Source organism: Carex rostrata, chromosome 4 (genome assembly GCF_964058835.1).
Source record: "Carex rostrata chromosome 4, lpCarRost1.2, whole genome shotgun sequence".
NCBI classification, from domain to species: Eukaryota; Viridiplantae; Streptophyta; class Magnoliopsida; order Poales; family Cyperaceae; genus Carex; species Carex rostrata.
This window is the reverse complement of record NC_135921.1, coordinates 12,406,238-12,421,242: the sequence shown is the minus strand read 5'-3', so window position 1 is coordinate 12,421,242 and position 15,005 is coordinate 12,406,238. Positions and strand designations below refer to the sequence as shown.

At 35.8% G+C, this 15,005-nt stretch overlaps 1 protein-coding gene across 1 annotated transcript; it reads right to left on the bottom strand.

Annotated features, from left to right (window-relative positions):
- Positions 1–491: 491 nt before the first annotated feature.
- LOC144553417 (sucrose synthase 1-like) lies at positions 492–5,088 on the bottom strand. Its single transcript, XM_078301567.1, has 15 exons — positions 4,954–5,088; positions 4,580–4,682; positions 4,197–4,320; positions 3,887–4,038; positions 3,605–3,794; positions 3,399–3,517; positions 2,986–3,202; positions 2,796–2,891; positions 2,519–2,692; positions 2,148–2,431; positions 1,821–2,045; positions 1,423–1,741; positions 1,098–1,342; positions 870–1,008; positions 492–770 (listed from the first exon to the last, which is right to left on the bottom strand). Exons 2-15 carry the CDS (start codon positions 4,675–4,677, stop codon positions 723–725), a joined length of 2,430 nt encoding a protein of 809 aa, XP_078157693.1. The 5' UTR covers positions 4,678–4,682; positions 4,954–5,088; the 3' UTR covers positions 492–722.
- Positions 5,089–15,005: the final 9,917 nt, after the last annotated feature.

Sequence of the window (15,005 nt, the reverse complement as noted above, 5' to 3'; positions counted from 1 at the left end):
TAATTTAACCAACCGCTAAATTCAGCAAACATTTCACAATCTTGCTGTGTTCCATTTTACTTTTACCGCAGTAATTGCATTTCCATAAACAAAAATCATCCTTCTTTCCTTGACTAATACATTTTTAAATCTTCTAGAAAGCCGCCTAAATTTACTACTCTTCCAATCAAAGATTCCAAACAATTTCTTTCAGGAAAATAACAAGGGTAGGTTCATAGTTGTCATATAACGGCGCATATATATTTAGAAAATGCACGTCAGACAGCTAGCTAACCAAAACAATTATTTATTGCCATCTACAACTAGTACACAAATAATTTAGAACCAAAACAAAAGATTCCCAACAACCTCCCTTGTTTGGTATAAATAACAAGGGTTGATTGGATAAGATTTTCTTCTTTGATTGCATCTTTTCATTATTTTATATACTACCTAATAATTAGCACAGAATGAAACAAGATAAGAGAATAAAAATATATATAAGGAGACAAGATTGGCAAATTAACCCTTTTATTATTGAATCATAACATGAGCACATCAACACATTGTTCAAACCCAAAAATCCCCAAATAGCCAACTTCAAAATGAAAACAAACTTAAAGCAACTTCAAAGAGGAAAATCAAGAAATAAAGATAAATTTTAAATTGGGGAACAAACAATCAGAGCCTCTCCTCCCTCAACTCTGCCTTGAGAGTCAAACTACATGCATCAACCCGCAAGTTTAAACACCATTTGGTGCAGCGTCGGTGGCCAATGGCACGGTGTCATACTGCATCACAAGAAATGAAACAAAAATATCAGTTTTATTTGCCTCCAATTCAAAAAGAAAGAATGTGAACAAAAAAATTGATTTTAATTTTCAGTTTACCAGGCTGCGGAGTTTAAGAGCATAGAACATCTCGAGGTAGCGACGGGTCTCACGCCTCTCGAGGTTTGAGACGTACTTCCAGAAACCATACACACCGGTCAAGGTCATGAGTCTCTCAGAGTACAACTTCCAGGTGTACCTACAAAATGCACATTTCATTTATAACCAACTTAAAACCAAAGAAATCTGACAACCAGAAAAAAAAAAGGAAGAAAAAGATATACATACTTCTCATAGATTCTCTTGAGACCACCAGCGGAAATATTGTCCCAGTGAGACGGGTCAGTCTTGACCTTCTCGAAGAAATTGACTAGGGTCTCGGCTGCCTTATCACCCTGGTACGGGTCAATGTGGAAACCAGATACACCATCGACGATGATCTCACGGGGACCACCGTTAATTGTGGCAAATGTGGGTAGACCGCATGTCATAGCCTCAACCACTGTAAGACCAAATGCCTCGTAGAACGCAGGCTGTAAGACACAAAGAGAAATTATAAATGTGGAGTTGCTTAACTATGAAATAAAATTTTAGAATATGGATAGAAAATTACCTGGACGAAGGCACCCTGGGTGTCACAGATGTAACGGTAGAGTTCACCGTTGCGAGTTCTGTTCATCTGAGCAGAGATCCAGCGGATCTGGCCGTTGAGTTTGTACTGTTCGATATGAGAGTACATTTTCTTGAGCTCAGCCTGCTCCTCTCTATCCTTCGACTCCTTGCCATGGTCACCGCACACAATTACCAAGTTAACAAGCTCTCTCAGCTTAGGGTTCTTGCCATAGAACTCAACCAATCCAGTCAAGTTCTTCACACGGTCAAGACGGGCCATGGAGAAAATGATCGGCTTGTTCCTGTCCTCCAAGTAGAACCTGTTTGAAATTTCAAAGTTAGGTTTTGTTTATTTATATATTTGGTTGCTGAATTAGAAATATTTTCATTTTTTTTTACTTGTGCTCAGTGTTGTCCTCCTTGCTGTAGAGGAGCTCCTCAATTTCGGGATGGAGGTGGGTCAGCCTCTTCTCCTTCTCAGTGTAAGGGTAGTACACTGTCATGTCAGCACCGGGGGAGACGATGTTGAACTTAGGGTCAAACACATCAATACCGTGCACCACACGGTACAGACCAGGCATGGTGAAGGCATTGTGGGTCTCGTACTGTCCAACAGTGTCCTTGCTGTGAAATTTAAAAGAAATAAAGATGATATTGAATTGTTTCCTATTGATAATTTCAATTTTATAACAATAAGAAGAAATTCATTAACAATTTATGTTGTACCTTCCGGCAATTTCTTGGAAGGTACTGGTGATAATGAAGTCAGTGTGGTTCATGGCAATGAGATCAGTGGTGAACTGGCACGAGAAGTGGTACTGGGGGTCAAACTTCTTCCAGTAGATGTCAGAGTTGGGGTACTTAGTCTTCTCCAAGGCATGTGCAATGGTGCACTGGGTCACACCCAATTTGTGTGCCAACAATGTTGCAACGAGATTGCCGTCACTGTAGTTGCCAATGATGAGGTCAGGCTTGGCCTCCATCTCGGTAGCAATTTCCACAGCAACATCCTACCAAACATAAGTTACATTACAGTAAGGGCATTATAATCAATTAAAATTAAAATTCAAATATATATTGCATATTTATGTACAAACCTCGGTGAATTGCTCTAGGTAGGGCCACACATCAAAACGGGAGATCCACTTGCGCAGGATCCCGTCCTTGTTCCTAAATGGCACACGAAGAATGATCGTGTGGTTGCAGCCCTCAACTGGCTCGATCCTCTGGCCACAGGTTGTTCCCACGGCATCGGGAAGAAGCCTTGTGATCTACATTTATTTAATTCATCATATATCACCAAAATGACCTTAGTAAAACATTGAACAAATATGAAATATCACTTTATGTTTTATCTTCAATTCTTGAACTTACGATGACGATCTTGGGGGTAATATCAAGGCCTTGCTGCTTGATCCTGAGGAGCATCTCACTCTCCAAAGCACGAACTTGGTCAAGAATGTACACAACCTAATAAAACATAAATGATGTCTTGCATAAGTATTTGTTTGCAAATAACACATTATTGCTCAATTATATAAACAAAAACAAAACTTTTTCATACCTGGCCACCAGTGTCGGGGTAACCCAAGACATTGTCTTGAGCGAAGTAACCGTGGGGGGTCATGATGACGACATTGAACATCATGGGAATGGTGGCGAGGAACGTCTCCAAGTTGCATGGATCGGGTGCCTCAAGGAGATCCAACAGGAGGTGGATGTTCTCAAGGGTGCGCCGAGCATTGTCACCCCATCCCTTCTCCAGTCCAAGAGTTTGGAATCTGAAAATCAAATCCAGGCATCAGTTTATCTAAAGCCAGGCCAAGTTTTTTTCGGGACAGTATTATTGTGCTTTGAGATTCATGCAGAAATGATTTGAACGGTCTAGAATTGTCACAGATCAACTCAAAGTTTGAGATATCTCAGGGGATACGAATTCGTGGTACAAAAAGTTGTTACTGTTTTCTAGTATTTTACCTGGTGTCGAATTCAGAGTAGGGTGTCTCCTGAGGGACACTCAAGAGGTAGTCCTCAGCCTTCCTCAACGAGGATCTAAGAGCGCCGAGGCTCTGGATCTTGTCGTTCACCATCATGCTCTGTAAATAAAGAGTTTATAAGTTAAGTAAATACAAATACACATTCAAAAAATAACACTGTTGGAAATGAAGGGTTTATAAACTTACAGTGCCCTTGTAGTTGTGTGCACGAAGGAAGTTGAGGAGAGGGGTAAGGCTCTCCTTGTCCTGGAACAACTTGGATGACAGGTGTCGATTGAGAAACTGCACACCATTACCAATTGATTTCGACAGAGAAGGCTTGGGAAAGGAGGCATTGAATGGCTCAAAATCCAACTCGAGGGTGAATGCGTCAGGGCTGGAATTAAAAGGCATGAGATAAAATCAAATCAATTACAAAGAAAAGGCAAAATAGTAAAAGTTGCACAACTGGTAATCATCAATACATACGTTTCTTCAACAAGGCTCTCCTTGAATTTGAGGTACTCAGCGACGGTCAACTCCTCAATAGCCAACTCGCTGACATTGACACGGACATAGTCCCATATACCGGGTCTAGGACGGATTGCAAGGGCAACCCATGGAGCACTAACAATTGCTTCCTGATTTACACAAGCAATAGAGAAATAAAAAGTTTGTTAGATAGTGCAACTGATTAGGTAGATTTAGATCCTATAATTCATACCGACGCGCCATCGAAACAACCGTAACTTGTTATCCTGGAAAATGAAACCGAAACCATTAACAAAACAAGCGTTACCTGAGCGGCACCAATGACATCGTCAAAGACCGGAAGCTTCTGGATCTCGCCAGAGGAGCTGACAGCCTCGTACTCAGCAAGCAGCTGGTGACGCTCGAGCATCCCCGGGCCATGGTTCACATACCTAGTTTTTATAATATAAAAAAATTTAGTCACAGACTCACATGTCAACTGATCCCCCTTAATTTCAGCTAGATAACTAACAGTTACTTCTAACACCAGAACAAATATGTTCCTCAGATAGTATTAAGATATGAGATTAATTTCAGATTTAAACCAGATCTAATGATAACCAATCAAGGGTGTTGACTTAAAACAGAATATGAACACAATAATCGTGTACCTAAAAATAATTAAACAAAGTAAAGGTTTTAAATAAGTACTTGGTGAAAAGAGCGATGAGCTCATTGGGGTGAGCTGAGAGGGTGTCGCCGAGGCGCTCCCGGACACTGTGGATGCGGGTCAACTTGCTGGATGCCATCTTACTAGAGATCAAAAGATTAACAAACAAATTAATTGATAAGTAGAAAAATGAAAAGGTGCTTCTGATTTTACATATTAGAGCCTTATATTAGGTAGAAAAACTGTCAAGGATAATGTTAATTTTTCTAGATCTAACCATTATGGGTTTTAGCACAGGGTTTTAGAGATTGGTAAATAAAATATAAGGATCACATTTAAGTTCAAGATTATATAGGAGATTAACCCCAGAAATGAAAAGTTTAAACTTAAATGAGAGGACAGTTGTGAAATTATCAAACTAAAGATTTAGAAAGACCACAAGAGATACCTTGTGAGAGTGAGGAGAGGAGAGGAGAGGAGAGGAGAGAATGGAATTGAGAAAGGAGACCAATATATAGGCAAAGTCAATGGAGAACTGGGACCCAAATTGTAATTAAAAAAATATTTGTTACAATTTTATATACTGTGCTATATTCAATGGTGTCAGAAATGTGGATAATTACCAATCTCAACATTCACTGATTAAAAATATTGAATTGTCTAACCAATAGATTTTCAATCTATGACGTAGCATCAACCAATCAGAGACTTTGAATTGATGTTTCACCAATGAGAAAGAGAAAATTTAACATTAAAGATTTCAAAGTAACAGTAGAATTGTTTTCTTTAATCTAGAATCTTGTTGGTATAATGGTATATGCTCCTGCCTTATCCACATCAACTGTTTAACTTAAGTATTTCATCAGTATACCTATTAGCAGTACATAAGTTACCTTTATCTAGAGAAAAAAATTATATTTTGTAAAAGAAAACAAAAAGAAATTACAAAATAAATAAAGGTTTTATGCCGTGACAACTGACAAGAGAAAGCGCACTTGACAAGGAAAAAAGTTAGAAGAAAAAAATTACAGCCAAACAATATGCTTGCCGTGTTGAAACTTGAAAGTAACTTTTTTTTTTACTAGATGTTACTGTTACAACAGAAAAGTATAACTAGATCTAAAAAAAGATGGTGTAACATAATAATTTCAGATCTCAACGTGGGTTTTACAGATGGGCTAATGTGGGATCAAAACTCAGAATGGTCCCAAATTGTACCAGTATCAGCACTATGATCGTACCAACCAGCCAGCATTTTGTGCAGATCAAAAAATCTAAATGCAAGCAAGAAAGAATCTAATTCTAAACAGCAAACACAATGTATTTACCTCTCGAGAGAGAAATAGAGAGAATCAGAGAAGCTCTGATTAACAGACGAACTAAACGCAAATAAAGAAGGGTGTATAAAGGGTAAAGGAAATGGATGAATGAAACCGTAAGAGATTATGCGCCTTTTATAACACAAGCGAAGAGAGAGAGAGCATCAGTGGAAATAAATTAATATTTAAATATTTACGCGTACCAGTTATTTAAAGTTAAATTGCATTGTTTTTGAACGCATATGCTAATGCTTCCCCATACCGCCTTCAAATCCAATCGCCGTCGATTTGTTACTTTCTCTCTCCATTGGATTTGACTAAACCCTGTATAAAACCTCGTCGATAAGCTCTCCATTTTTACCAAACTGGAGATGTCCTTGTTGAACAATATTCGATAGATTTTGGTATACAAATGGAGAGATTCGAGATCTTTGACGAGAATGCACGTCTATTAATGGAGCCTGAGGAAAAGGAATATTTTTTCCCTTTGCGACTGTTTCCAATTCTGTTCAAGGTTTCTGGTTTTGGTTAAATTATTTGAAGAAACATTAGATTTAGACATTTAGTATTTATATTATAGATATATCCGTAACGGCTATTATATTTATGCGTCAAGCTATGTAAAATTTATAACAATTAAGAAATCGTGATTATATTTGTCATTATATTGCCTTTTTCTTCTCTTTTCTAGAGGATAAACATTACAAAAAATGTGCTATTCTCACAGTTGGTTAAAGTTTGGTTAAGAAATTAGTTTTGCAACGATGCGTTACGAAATCAATTTTCATGAAATTTAACACAAATGGACAGCAAGTCAGGAACCCAAAGTGGTTGTTTCAAATTCTTTTTTCTTCAACTTTTCTTTTTTCTCTTCTGGAGTACGGAAAGTGTGAATTAAGAATTGACCGTAGACTCGGTTCATGGCAGTGATGTAAAAAAGCGTGAGATCTATATTCTATGGTAGGTCGGTGCATGGATCTCAATTTTTTTTCTACCATGCGGGCCCGGTTTTGCAATTGGATTTGTTTCCCTATTATTATTATTCGTCTCAGATCCAACGGCTAATGATTTATAAAAAAAAAAAAAAATGGGAAAGGCGGGTGCTGAGTGGGACGCAGGAACTAAAGAAATTTGATGGCAATTATTTCCCTTCTGGCTTGCTGAGCTGGACCACTTTTTCTTGCTCGAGGGGTAATAAAATTAGGGTAAGATTTGCTGTAATTCTCGCGATGCAGTCATCTCTGTGGCCAGATAAGATAGCGGTTGTTGAAAACCTTCGCAGAAGCTGCAAAGTCGTGAGGGAGAATCGAACTTTCGACCTTTGAGTACAACAATTGTAGAACTTTTTTCTAACCAATTGTGCTACCTCTCCTTTCTCGGATGAATTCGCATCCTCTGAGATATCTCATATTTTGCATGACTTTTTGGACAATCTAAACCGTTCAAATACATTTTGAACGAATCTCGAAGCTCAAATAATACTGGGCCCCTGCGCTACCCCGAATAGGCACCGGACACATTGGTCACGCAAAAGTTGAGATATCTCAGAGGATACGCACTCTTCTCGGATGTGACAGATTTACATGCTTACAGCTATAGTGACAGATAAGACGAGATCAAAAATTCGTGATTCAGAAATAAAAATATAATTTCTTTTTAAGTATGATCGAAATCACGGGTTACCTCCCTTTTAATTTCTTTCTTGTAAAAGAAGATATCGTACTTTTTAATCTTTCTTTCTGTTTGAATGGGTTAAATATTTATTTCACCAATAAATAAAAAACTATTTTCTCTATATGTAATGTCAATATATTATAACAAGAATTTACGAGTTTTTTTTCAATAATTTTTTTCTATTTTGATGTTTTGGAAAACATGACATTAATAATGTGATTTCTTCTTTGGGAAAGGATATTAGTAAAGTTTAAACGAGTAAGGATATACATTAAATATTAAAAAAATATGAATGTAATACAAATATAGTATATTCGGATATTAAAATAAAATTATGACATGATTGATATGATGCAAATCTCATACACGCATTCAAAAAGTAAAGAAAATCATAGATAAAAAATTTCCAAAAAATGTAAAATTTGGTCTCCAAACACATATTAATATGGAGAACAAGATGAACGGTTCGGATCGACCGTTAGGATTTTGAAAACTCAAATATTGAGCCATAGCACGGGAGACCTCTATGCAACCCATAGCACCGTAGCCAAGTCATATATATATAGGGCACAACTAAATTGCTGCCGGCACCATTTCTGCCGGCGGTGCTGCCGCCATTTTTTTTATTTTCTCATGTCCAAACAACAAATCCAAACCATTAGATGTTTAATCTATACTATAATCTACTTGGAGACCAAATTTTACATTTTTTGGAATTTTTTTACTATTTATTAAGCTGGTTTGAAAACTGTTGATTTCAATGCTGCAGAAATTTACTGAAATCAGCAGTTTTCAAACCAGCTTAATAAATAGTAAAAAAAAATCCAAAAAATGTAAAATTTGGTCTCCAAGTAGATTATAGTATAGATTAAACATCTAACGGTTTGGATTTGTTGTTTGGACATCAGAAAATAAAAAAACGGCAGCAGCACCATCGGCAGAAATGCTGCCGGCAACAATTTAGCCGTGCCATATATATATATATATATAGAGTTAGGCTGGGGTGCTATGGATAGCATAGTGGCCTCTATGCTACGGCTCAATATTCGATTTTTCAAAATCCAAACGGTCGATCCGAACCGTTCATCTTATTCTCCATATTAATATCTGCTTGGAGACCAAATTTTATAATTTTCTGAATTTTTTTACTATTTATTAAGCCACTTTGAAAATCGCTAATCCAACGGTTTTACTGTTTTGTGCAGCCACCGTTGGATCAACAATTTTGTAAAATACTTAATAAATAGTAAAAAAAATTCAGAAAAATGTAAAATTTGGTCTCCAAGCAGATATTAATATGGAGAATAAGATGAACGGTTCGGATCGACCTTTTGGATTTTGAAAACTCGAATATTGAGCCGTAGCATAGAGGCCACTATGCTATCCATAGCACCCCAGCCTAGCTCATATATATATATAGAGAGAGATAGGCTAATATCAAAACGTTTGCACCAACCCCTCCCGTGCAACCAAGTCATTTTCCAATTTGCAAAGTCCAAACGACCGATCCGAACCGTTAGATGTTTAATCCATATTGAAATGTGCTTGGAGACCAAATTTTACATTTTTTGGAATTTTTTTGCTATTTATTAAGATGGTTTGAAAATCGCTGTTTTTATTAAAATTCTGCACCACTGGAAAACAGCGATTTCAAACCATCTTAATAAATAACAAAAAAATTCCAAAAAATGTAAACTTTGGTCTCCAAGCACATTTCAATATGGATTAAACATCTAATGGTTCGGATCGGTCGTTTGGATTTTGCAAATCGGAAAATGACTTGGTTGCACGGGAGGGGTTGGTGCAAACGTTTTGATATTAGCCTATCTCTCTCTCTCTCTCTCTCTCTCTCTATATATATATATATATATATATATGAGTACGGCTAACGCGCTTCCTCTAGCATATGGGCCGAAATGCTTCCGGTGGAAATTTGAAATTTCAAAATCCAAAAAGTCGATCTGAACCGTTCATCTCCTTCTCCATATTAATATCTGCTTGGAGACCAAATTTTACATTTTTCTGAAATTTTTTACTATTTATTAAGCCATTTTGAAAATCGCTGATCCAACGGTGGCTTACCAAACAGTAAAAATCAGAAGCTACCGTTGGATCAGCGATTTTCAAAATGGCTTAATAAATAGTAAAAAATTTCAGAAAAATGTAAAATTTGGTCTCCAAGGAGATATTAATATGGAGAAGAAGATGAACGGTTCAGATCGATTTTTTGGATTTTGAAATTTCAAATTTCTACCGGAAGCATTTCGGCCCATGTGCTAGAGGAAGCGCGTTAGCCGTACTCATATATATATATATATATGAGGAGGGATCAAGTTACAACACTTGAAAGTTACAACAAAGTTACAACATCAATTTTTTTCATTTTGAAAGTCCAAATCGTCGATCCAAACCGTTAGATATTCAATCTATATTAAAATGTGCTTGGAGACCAAATTTTACATTTTTTGAAATTTTTTTGCTATTTATTAAGATGGGTACAAAATCGCTGTTTTTATTAAAATTCTGCACCATTAAAAAACAGCAATTTTGTACCCATCTTAATAAATAGCAAAAAAATTTCAAAAAATGTAAAATTTGGTCTCCAAGCACATTTTAATATAGATTGAATATCTAACGGTTTGAATCGACGATTTGGACTTTCAAAATGAAAAAAATTGATGTTGTAACTTTGTTGTAACTTTCAAGTGTTGTAACTTGATCCCTCCTCTATATATATATATATATATATGAGGTGGGCTACGGTGAGTTGCGAAGTAAAACGCGTTTCTACTTCACGCCGTATTTTTATTTTGAAAGTCCAAATGACCGATCCGAACCGTTAGATGTTTAATCCATATTGAAATGTGCTTGGAGACCAAATTTTACATTTGTTGGAATTTTTTTACTATTTATTAAGCATTTTTGAAAATTGCTGTTTTGCTGTGAACAGTAAAAAACAGTAAAATTTTCTGGACCATCAGATCAGCGACTTTCAAAATTGCTTAATAAATAGTAAAAAAATTCCAAAAAATGTAAAATTTGGTCTCCAAGCACATTTCAATATGGAGAACAAGATGAACAGTTCGAATCGACGTTTTGAACTTAAAAATCGCAAAATATGAACGTGGAGTAAAATAGTCGCTTTACTTTGCAACTCACCGTAGCCCATCTCTATATATATTGTATTTGTATCAGCATCTGAACAAATATTAAATATTTCAAGACGAATTCTTACATAAACGGATGATATCGGATGTATTTACATCCTAGTTTACCATTACCCAGAATTGCATTTGGCTACAATACTTGAATGAGAATAGCATCAAAATCCATCTCTTAGCGGGACCCCTTGTCTCAAAATCTCGACTGCCTGGTCAATAATGCAGCAAAACACAAATTACAAGAATTACAGGATTTCTCGTCGTTTTGTGGAATGTATTAGCCAAAAAAAGAAAAATCTCCCTGTTTTTCCAAACACGCCAGTTGAACGCAATGAAATTGAATAAGAATGCTTCTCTCTCGTTACAGATATTGTCAATGCATGATCAATGATTAATATTGAGAACTTCCTGTAAAAAAATTTATCAGAGCACAGAATTAAATAATTAGGACGGGATAAATCATATAAAATTTTCATTATGAGAATGAGATCAATTTTATAATATTAGTGACATCTTACTCTAAATTATATAGAAAATCACAAAAATAAAAATATTAAAAAAAATGAGATATCTCCGCCCTGAATAAAGATAAACAGAGCCACATATCATCCAATAAGATATTCATTCAAAAAATTTCTGTTGGTACCATTGACCATCTTGTAAAAAGGTGTTTTTTTTTTAATCTATTTTGACAAGACAACGTGGAAGTCTAGTCTCCATATTTCATTAACATTTTATAATTAGAGATGTTGATTTGAACTAAACGTTCTAATTTATAACAACTTTTTGAAAAAGGTTAAACAGCACAATCTGTACATATATAAATATATTTTTCCAATATAAGCAGATCAGAAATTTCCTAACATTATCTCAACTATGTCCTACGTTACGTCTCATAAAGTATTTTTTTTTCTAAAGATCCAAAGATGCGGACCCCAAAATCTTTTCCAACACTGTCCCCTCGACAATAAACGTGTTGTGCTGTGCTGTGTCGTGGTATGATCAAGTTAATATATATTTCACGTGTCTTGTTGTACTGTGTTTGAAATGTCAAGGGGTGGTCATGGTACATGAATAGTCACGCCGTGCCCAAACGTGTCTCGCATGACTCGTATAACCATTTAATCATAATTTAAGTTAGTTTATTCAAAATTCACTATTTGATCAATATATAATGGTTCTAATTACATGTGACTTGTGTGACCACGTGCCATGCCGTGCCGTGACTAGATTTTTCACATGACATGCCTTGCCATGCCAAAGTTTCAAAACATGGTCACGACACGGAATACGCGAGTCATATCATGTAACTGACAAATGCACATGCCGTGACGAAGACAGTTTTGCCGTGCCATTTTTCCCACTCTATCTATTGCATTCGATCCAACTTTTATTGACATAAAATAAATTAATTAATGAGGAGGGTTCAAATGCCTCCATGTTTTTGTGCCTCCATCATGCCTCCATCTCTCTCCATTATTTTCAAAGTTCAAACAGTCGATCCAAACCGCTCAACCTAACCTCCATACTAAAATATGTTTGGAGACCAAATTTTATATTTTTAGGAATTTTTTTACTATTTTTTAGATAGGTACAAAAATACTGTTTTTAGATGGTTCAGATTTACTGATTTTGTACCTATCTAAAAAAATAGTAAAAAAATTCCTAAAAATATAAAATTTGGTCTCCAAACATATTTTAGTATGGAGGTTAGGTTGAGCGGTTCGGATCGACTGTTTGAACTTTGAAAATGATAGAGAGAGATGGAGACATGATGGAGGCACAAAAACATGGAAGCATTTGAACCCTCCTCTAAATTAATACATAAAATGCAGATGCATTATTTACAAAATATGATGGTTATTGGTATTAACAGCATCCAATGAATGGACCTATATATGAAGCATTTTTTCTAAAGATCCAAAGATGCGGACCCCAAAATCTTTTCCAGCACTGTCCCCTTGACGATATCTGTTGTTAGAGGGGGAAAAAACGTGTTGTGCTGTGCTGTGTCGAATTGTGACCAAGTTAATATTTAACATGTTTGCTGTGCCGTGATTAAAATGTCAAAGGGTGGTCACGACACATGAATAGTCACGCTGTGTCCAAACGTGTCTCGCATGTCTCGTATAACTATTTAATCATAATTTAAGCTAGTTTATTCAAAATTCACTATTTGATCAATATATAATGGTTTTAATTACATGTGACTTGTGTGACCACGTGCCATGCCGTGCCGTGACTAGATTTTTCACGTGACATGCCTTGCCATGCCAAAGTTTCAAAACATGGTCACGACACGGAATACGCGAGTCATATCATGTAACTGACACATGCACATGCCGTGTCATTCCGTGACGAAGACAGTTCTGCCGTGCCATTTTTCCCACTCTATCTATTGCATTTGATCCAACTTTTATTGACATAAAATAAATAAATTAATACATAAAATGCAGATGCATTATTTACAAAATATGATGGTTATTGGTATTCACAGCATGCAATGAATGGACCTATATATGAAGCATTTTTTCTAAACATCCAAAGATGCGGACCCCAAAATCTTTTCCAGCAGTCCCCTGATCCCCTCGACGATATCTGCTGTTTTCGATCCAACTTTTTCTTGACATAAAATAAATAAATTATGTTAGAACAGAATATTATTTTAGACCATAATTAATGAAATTGTAATATGGATTAAGTCTTATTGAGCTGTATCAAAATATGGGTCTGAAATATCTGTTCTCTCTATGATCTGATCTAATAAGATAAGACCTATATGATTAGGTACGAATGACCGGTATGAACGAACTGGTGCTGTTAAACAGATGTGTTTGATTATAAATACATATGCAACAATTCAATTTTGGTTGTTCAGTTCATTATCCAAAATTACACATAAATAAAAAAAAAAACAGAAATATAGAAGAACATTATTTTTAGTTTTATTAGATTAAACCAAAAATTTGATTTGTCTGAATTCGCACTACTTCAAAAATCGAGAGAGAAAGGGAAAGTCTAAAAGAGGACTATCAGTTGGCGCTAGCATTCAGACTCACAGTTGTTTGTCAACCTGTTCTTGTGGATATCGGTAAAGATGTGGTTGCGGTTGTTGTTACGTGGATCCGACACGAGGTGTATGAAGTGAAAAATGTTACCGCTAAAGCTTGAAGTTTTCGCTATATGTCTAGTGGTAAACTCTATTTATCTTGGGATTAGTTTTATACATGGATTTTGATTTTCGAATAGTGAACAAATTATGAACTGATTCGAATTATTGCACATATAACCGACCTAAACCCTTCAAAATAATGCATAAAATGCAGATGCATTATTTCAATAATATGTTGAATATTGGTACGTAATAACAGCTTCCATGTTAAATTAGAGACGCTAACAAGTTTTAAAGCTTTAATAAGTTTCACATATTTCGATTTCAACTTTAAAATTGAACACTAACATTGTTAGCGTTCAGAAACAGAACTAAAAATTTACTATAGCATGAACTGATTTGATAAGAAAACAACATTCAACAATATATATTTTAGACCCAAAACATATTTACTGTTTTAATTAACAAATACATGAATAAAAAAATATAAAATTTTATTAATATCAGCAAAAAAAATTACACATAAAATTTACAAGTTTATAAACTATAGGAGGAGCTTCTTATTTTAAGCCACTGTCAGCGTCTACTCGTAAATAAGATTATTAATAGCCTTCAATTTCATGACAGTGGAAAGTAAAAAATGTTTCAGCCAGTATCCAATGAATGCACCTATATATATCCAAAATCATATATGTCCCACGCTACGTCTCATAAACCATTTTTTTTCTAAGGATCCAAAGATGCGGACCCCAAAATCTTTTCCAGCACTGTGCCCTTGACGATATATGCTGTGGTTTAATTAATTTTTCACGTGTTGTGCTGTGTCTCGTAATTAAAATGTTAAAAGATAGTCACGGCACGCGAATGGTCACGTTACGTGAGTCACGCCGTGCTCAAACGTGCCTCGCGCGATTATTTGATCATAATTTAAGGTAGTTTATTCAATATTAACCATTTGATCAATATCTAATGGTCCTAATTATACATAACTCGCGTAACTACGTGTCGTGCCATGCTGTGATTAGATTTTTCACCTGACGTGCTGTGCTGGGTCAAAGTTTTAAAAGATTATCACGGCAGGGGACACGCGAATCACAACACGTAACTGACATGGGTCACGCGTGCTATGATGTTCTGTGACGGAGCCGGCGTGCCATTTTTTTCACTCTGTATGCTGCTTTCGATCCAACTTTTTCTTGAC

What these genes read in the sequence shown, in the direction of transcription:
- LOC144553417 (XM_078301567.1), bottom strand. Translation starts at nt 4,677, where the DNA reads ATGGCATCCAGCAAGTTGACCCGCATCCACAGTGTCCGGGAGCGCCTC. An exon ending in ATGTCATTGGTGCCGCTCAG is followed by an intron (nt 4,039 to 4,196) that starts GTAACGCTTGTT and finishes TGTGTAAATCAG; the next exon opens with GAAGCAATTGTTAGTGCTCC. An exon ending in ACCCCGACACTGGTGGCCAG is followed by an intron (nt 2,892 to 2,985) that starts GTATGAAAAAGT and finishes ATGTTTTATTAG; the next exon opens with GTTGTGTACATTCTTGACCA.